The 7,500-nt window shown below is 43.5% G+C and overlaps 1 protein-coding gene across 1 annotated transcript; it reads right to left on the reverse strand.

Annotated features, from left to right (window-relative positions):
• Window positions 1-5,062: 5,062 nt before the first annotated feature.
• sid1 (secreted immunoglobulin domain 1) lies at window positions 5,063-6,056 on the reverse strand (the record flags this gene model as incomplete). Its single annotated transcript, XM_080859840.1, has 2 exons — window positions 5,063-5,412; window positions 5,972-6,056. 2 exons carry the CDS (start codon window positions 6,054-6,056, stop codon window positions 5,063-5,065), a joined length of 435 nt encoding a protein of 144 aa, XP_080715966.1.
• Between the last annotated feature and the right edge of the window lie 1,444 nt (window positions 6,057-7,500).

Raw genomic sequence — 7,500 nt, forward strand, 5'->3', positions numbered from 1 at the left:
AACTACATGAGAAACACTGCGGGCAGAGACCAGCACCAGCGTGGCCACAGAAAGCGTGCCTGGAGAGAAGAACCCTGCACGAGCTTCAGCAGCTGTCGGGCCGAGCCTGCTCCCGGTAGACCCTCCCGCCCTGGGTGACGGTGCAGCGGTACGTGTGCTGAGGGCTCCAGTTGTCCTGGGACAGGAAGAGGACGGCGTTGATCATGTAGGTGCCATCCTTCTGGCGCTGCGCCTGCACACTGGTGTGTCTCGGGTGAACCGGAGAGTGGTTGATGCTCCAGGTGATGTCTACCACACCGGCGTGCAGACCCGTCACCACGCACATGACAGCGGAGTGTCCAGAACCAGACGGGTCGCTGGTGGGGACCAGAATGTGGATCTTAGGAACCGTGGGAGCATCTCCTTCAGAGTGGATATCAGAGTTTCAGAGCGGGCATCATTACATAAAACCCACCAATATTCCTCAGGATGAATCAACTTATTATTTTATTATATGAATTTCATTGTCACATTTGTCGTTATATGTCATATACACATACACGCTTTTTAATTAACATTTTTACATTAGTTTTTTTATTAAAATGATCAATATATTTAGGAGTATTTAAGATCGTGTAAAATAGCCTCACTAGTTCCAGTGCTAATAAAGAGCAGAAACAGCATTGCTTCTTCATGACACTGTTAGAGCTCCTACCTTTGACAACCAGGAAGATTCCTGAGCTGAAGTACGCCTCCAGACTTTGGGGCTTCCTCACGTGAACCTTCTTCCCACGAGCCTTGCCTCCGCGCGCAAACCTGTCAAAGCACTGCTGCTTTCATTACTAGGAACACAGATACATTTCACGCCAAGATGCTTCCAGGCCGACATGCCTTTCCAGAGAACACCTGTGATGGATCTAGCCCTGATCGAGAGAGGGTCTTACAGATCAGCTCTGGTCCAGCTGAGGGTTAGGGTTAGGGTTACCCTATAGAGCCTGGTGTTGTGTCAACCACAGGACAGTGAAGGCAAAGGACTCCTCTTCGTCATCCCCTGTTGCCCTTCGAAGAAATGATAAGACCTACACTACACTGTCAGCTCAGGCACACTGTTATAGGTAGTTACTAGTTACAGATAGTTACTGACTACATCAGATACAGTGTTATAGGTAGTTACCATTACCAATAGTGACTGACTACATCAGGTACAGTGTTATAGGTAGTTAACGGTATTTACTGACGAAATCCAGTACAGTGTTATAGGTAGTTACCGTAACCGATAGTTACTGACTAAATCAGGTACAGTGTTATAGGTAGTTACTGGTATTTACTGACTAAATCAGGTACAGTGTTATAGGTAGTTACAGTTACCAAAAGTTACTGACTTAATCAGGTATGGTGTTATAGGTAGTTACCGTTACCGATAGTTACTGACTAAATCGGTGTACAGTGTTATAGGTGGTTACCGATATTTACTGACTAAATCAGGTACAGTGTTATAGGTAGTTACTGTAAACGATATTTACTGACTAAATCAGGCACAGTGTTGTTGGTAGTTACGATTACCGATAGTTACTGGCTAAATCAGGCACAGTGTAATGTACCTATGTCAGGCATAGGTAGTAGGTAGGCAGGCATAGGTAGTTACCGCAGCAGGAGCAGACATATCAGCAGTCCTCCTCTCAGCCTCATCTTGGGTCAGTCTGTAGCTGACACCTGGCATCCCAGGATTAAGACTCACTGGCACACACAAACACACACACACACACACACACACAAACACATGAACACAGAGATACCGATATGCATGTGCACACACACACACACACACACACACACACACACACACACAGAGAGAGAGAGAGAGACAGAGAGAGAAAGATAGAGAGAAGAGAGACAGAGAGAGACACACTGATGTATAAACTGACAAATCCACACAGGAACAAAGATACACCGGTAACATAAAGACACATGAAGACTCCCGCAGACACATGTGAGCACACACCCTCTGGCACACACTCTCCTACCCCCAGTGCTCCATAGTGTCACACACACACACACACACACACACACACACACACACACACACACACACACACACACACACACACACACACACACACACACACACACCAACAGACAACCCCCTCAGGAGCTTGTAGATGGGTGCAATCAACCATGAATAGGACCCACTGGACACATGGGCCTTTCCATCGTGCTTTACAATAACACCTGTGATAAACATCCTTCTGCTTAAAATAATCAAACCGTTTGAGGCACTGTCCCCAGAATGGGCACTTTGAACATATACTCAAAATTACCATCCTTTCTCCTTAAACTTATCTTTTCTCCCTAAACATATCGTTTCTCCTTAACTTATCATTACTTCTTAAACTTGTCCTATCTCCTTAAACGTATCCTCTCTCCTGAAGGGTTCTGACTTTACTGAAGTCTGCTGTGCCTATCGATTGAGTTTGGATCAACCCCCCAAGATAAACATTCTGTAACCCTCAGATATCTGAACAGCTTAAGGTTCGGAATAAATCATAGTGTACGTGTGTCTGGGATGGGCTTCTTGAATGTTAACCATAAATGCGTGATGAATATCGTGCAGCTTTTCATCCAAAAGATCTGGTTTTGCATGCTTCATAACATTCCAGAAATGATAAGACCTACACTACACTGTCAGCTCAGGCACACTGTTATAGGTAGTTACTAGTTACAGATAGTTACTGACTACATCAGATACAGTGTTATAGGTAGTTACCATTACCAATAGTGACTGACTACATCAGGTACAGTGTTATAGGTAGTTAACGGTATTTACTGACGAAATCCAGTACAGTGTTATAGGTAGTTACCGTAACCGATAGTTACTGACTAAATCAGGTACAGTGTTATAGGTAGTTACTGGTATTTACTGACTAAATCAGGTACAGTGTTATAGGTAGTTACAGTTACCAAAAGTTACTGACTTAATCAGGTATGGTGTTATAGGTAGTTACCGTTACCGATAGTTACTGACTAAATCGGTGTACAGTGTTATAGGTGGTTACCGATATTTACTGACTAAATCAGGTACAGTGTTATAGGTAGTTACTGTAAACGATAGTTACTGACTAAATCAGGCACAGTGTTATAGGTAGTTACCGATATTTACTGACTAAATCAGGTACAGTGTTGTTGGTAGTTACGATTACCGATAGTTACTGGCTAAATCAGGCACAGTGTAATGTACCTATGTCAGGCATAGGTAGTAGGTAGGCAGGCATAGGTAGTTACCGCAGCAGGAGCAGACATATCAGCAGTCCTCCTCTCAGCCTCATCTTGGGTCAGTCTGTAGCTGACACCTGGCATCCCAGGATTAAGACTCACTGGCACACACAAACACACACACACACACACACACACAAACACATGAACACAGAGATACCGATATGCATGTGCACACACACACACACACACACACACAGAGAGAGAGAGAGAGACAGAGAGAGAAAGATAGAGAGAAGAGAGACAGAGAGAGACACACTGATGTATAAACTGACAAATCCACACAGGAACAAAGATACACCGGTAACATAAAGACACATGAAGACTCCCGCAGACACATGCGAGCACACACTCTCCTACCCCCAGTGCTCCATAGTGTCACACACACACACACACACACACACACACACACACACACACACACACACACACACACACACACACACACACACACACACACACACACACACACACACACACACACACACACACACACACAACAGACAACCCCCTCAGGAGCTTGTAGATGGGTGCAATCAACCATGAATAGGACCCACTGGACACATGGGCCTTTCCATCGTGCTTTACAATAACACCTGTGATAAACATCCTTCTGCTTAAAATAATCAAACCGTTTGAGGCACTGTCCCCAGAATGGGCACTTTGAACATATACTCAAAATTACCATCCTTTCTCCTTAAACTTATCTTTTCTCCCTAAACATATCGTTTCTCCTTAACTTATCATTACTTCTTAAACTTGTCCTATCTCCTTAAACGTATCCTCTCTCCTGAAGGGTTCTGACTTTACTGAAGTCTGCTGTGCCTATCGATTGAGTTTGGATCAACCCCCCAAGATAAACATTCTGTAACCCTCAGATATCTGAACAGCTTAAGGTTCGGAATAAATCATAGTGTACGTGTGTCTGAGATGGGCTTCTTGAATGTTAACCATAAATGCGTGATGAATATCGTGCAGCTTTTCATCCAAAAGATCTGGTTTTGCATGCTTCATAACATTCCATAGGATCTCAGAGTTTTGGGTGCTGCAGACTGTGGGACATAGTTTAACATGAACAGAGTCAAAACATAAAGCAGTATTAAACATTAAAACATTAGCATATTAACACATTAACACATTAAAGCATTAAGCCGGTGTTTATTCTCTGGAACACAATTATTCCGGCCCCCAGGCGTGCTGTTTGGAGGGTGAGGGAGATGTGAGGTTGTTTGGAGGGTGAGGGAGATGTGGTGGAAATCCAACCGAGTGGAACATGAGGGGTTTCCTAAAGCCTAGCGTAACCTCTGTGGTGAAAACACGTGTCAGTTAGGCAGTTATGGGAGATGAAAAACAGGAAAAGGCCGCTCGCACAACATCAGCTCTTAGATGGTTACAACATCAGACGCTATTAGATGGTGTTGTTGGTGCAGTTTTGTGTCTACCATCACAAGGGTGCCAGACTGGTCCTATGGTGTGGGGTGATTACACCTCATTAAACGGAGGGTTATAAACGCCACCAGGGCTGATAAAATAAAATGGTTAAATCGCACCCATAGCTGGCATGAATACAGAAGGCAACCAGAGTGGAGAGGAGGATCAGGCTTCTTGGCAAACCTCATTATCTTCCCTTAGCAGCAGAATGCAGTCAGACACCCTGTGTCTTTAAACCCTCGATTGAAACAAAACACAACATGAGGCCAATCTCTTCGTTTAACTGCTGTTTGAAAAATGTTTATTTGAAGACATTGGAAAACAAATAAACTAAACAAATAAAATAAACTAAACTAGCGCTGCATTTGTGAAGAGAGATGACTTAGGGATCCTTTTGCAGCTCATTTTTATTGGAGAAGCCGCAGTAGTAGGTGGCGGCGTCCGACTCCACCGCGGTGCTGATCAGTAGCCGGTGGGGCAGCGAGTCGTTCTTCCCAGACTGGACCAAGAACCGGCCAGAGTGGAACCCCAGACCATACCGGACCTCAGAGGACCCATTCAGGGCGTAGTTCAGGACCATGTTTGGGCCCTCGCCTGGGCTCTGCTTGTACCAGGTGATCATGCCCACCGTGAGGTTGGTCTCCAGCGGGCATTCCAGGGTGGCACTTTGCCCTCTGGTCACCGCCACGTCTGAGCCCTCTGTGCCCACTGCGCCTGCTGCCAAAGAAACCCCTGCAGAGGAGAACAGAATTAACTAAATTACCTCACTTCCTGTGAAAATGCCAGGAAACACAACACACAGTCATGTACAGGAACAGCAAGACGAGGAAAATAAAGGTTGCGAATAAGATTAAAAATAAAGATGTGTTTAACGCATTTTGCCAGTGGATTGTAGTCCCTGTACACATCCTTTGGATTAAAATAATGAAATAGGTAGTGGATCAAAAAGTATATTAGTTATATAACAAACACATGTCTGGGGATGGGACAATGCATATGTTAACAACTAGAAAACTGATACAGACATAGTTCATTACTGATTCATTTTCAAGTGGCATTTCTAAAGGCATCTGGATAGATTGACAGCGCATGGAGTATGATGGTCCGTTCCAATGCTACATCAATGTGTTGATACAATACATAATAGAAAGTATCAAAATCTAAGCATTGCTTAGTGTTGAAATCAAAAAATGGATGAGCATAACTGCACAATAATATTCCGTGTCTGAGACATAACCTTCAATGGAAAACCAGAAACATCAGGAGCAGAGGAGACATTTTAAAGGCTTACACTGGAGCGAGACCAAGAGGACCAAACACAGTCGTTTCTTCCGTCTCGTTTCCATCCCAGGCTGGTGCTCTTGGCTACTCCTCATTGTGGTGTGTGCTGTGGCGTCTCTGTTCACCGACAGTGGCACTTCTTCTTGCTGACACACACACGCGTGCGTGCGCACACACACGCGCGTGCGTGCGCACACACACACACACACACACACACACACACACACACACACACACACACACACACACTCACACACACCACACACACACACGCACACACACACCCACACGCACACACACACCCACACGCACACACACACCCACACGCACACACACACCCACACGCACACACACATCCACACTCTTGGGTGGCGGGGAGGGGTAATAATGAGCTTGAGTTTGTCTGGCTGCCGGCCGAGCCGGGACCCAATCTGCACCTGGTTCTGGAGTCTGGCCATGATCTGGTCTCACTACTTCAGGAGAGTTTTCAATTAACATTTATTATTTATCCCCCCCCCCCCCCCACATTTGAACACAAATATCTATTCTTTGTACTCCTTACACTTTAAAAACAGGCAAGTTAATTTAGTTTTAATGCATTTGAGGGGATTTATTGATTATTTGTATTAAAGAACTAGTTTAATTAAAGATCTAATTTGAATGTGAGAATCTGTTGACATTAGTGTGCTTTTGTTATATGATTTGATATGATTTGTTACTATATGAATATATCTCATGTGACTAGGGGGGTGGGGGGGTTATGACATGTTTGGGATATGTTATGGTATATATGCTTAATAAGAATGTTTGAAATATTGTAATCCAAATTTAAACCAATCAAAAATAAAGAAATAAAAAATGACCTAAATAAGACATTGGAAAGAAGAAGCCCTGGTGTGTCCATCGGTGCATATCACACACAGTAGACGTAACGCGACAAAACAGACAGGGAAGGAAGACTCGACTCGGCGTCCATTGAGTGTCAAGTCTGTGACAGGGAGAACTAGTAGCGACATGGATGAGATGTTTGAAGCTCTAAGAGCGATACTTGTCGTCCATGGCCTTATTTAAAAGAGATGTTTGTCAACTCTAAGAGCTGAGCAATTACTGTTGTTATCAGTATTGTAACAGCTGGTAGAAATGTCCTTCACAGGGCTACTGTTCACTTTTTTTTTTTTTTAACATTGTATTTATTGATTTTACAACATACAGGTAGTAAAGACAACACAAATGAAAATACACAGTTGTAAACTTTTCACCCCTACTGTTCACTTTTAAACTTTAATCCATTTAAGAGCCTGTACTTCACACCAGTATCTGTACTATGAGAGTAAGGCCAGAATTCTTACTTTGCATTTCTCTCTCTCTTATGATTAGAATTATATAATGCATAAGTGCCTTCAGACAATTGTATTGTTTTGACGCTATATAAATACAATTTAATTGAATTGAATAATTCTAGCTCTAACATTACAATCCTAGCCTAGATTTTTATTTTCAACATATGTCAGTTTTTATTGCCATATTATTTGAAGTATT

This window comes from Sprattus sprattus (genome assembly GCF_963457725.1).
Source record: "Sprattus sprattus genome assembly, chromosome: 2".
Classification (NCBI taxonomy): Eukaryota; Metazoa; Chordata; class Actinopteri; order Clupeiformes; family Clupeidae; genus Sprattus; species Sprattus sprattus.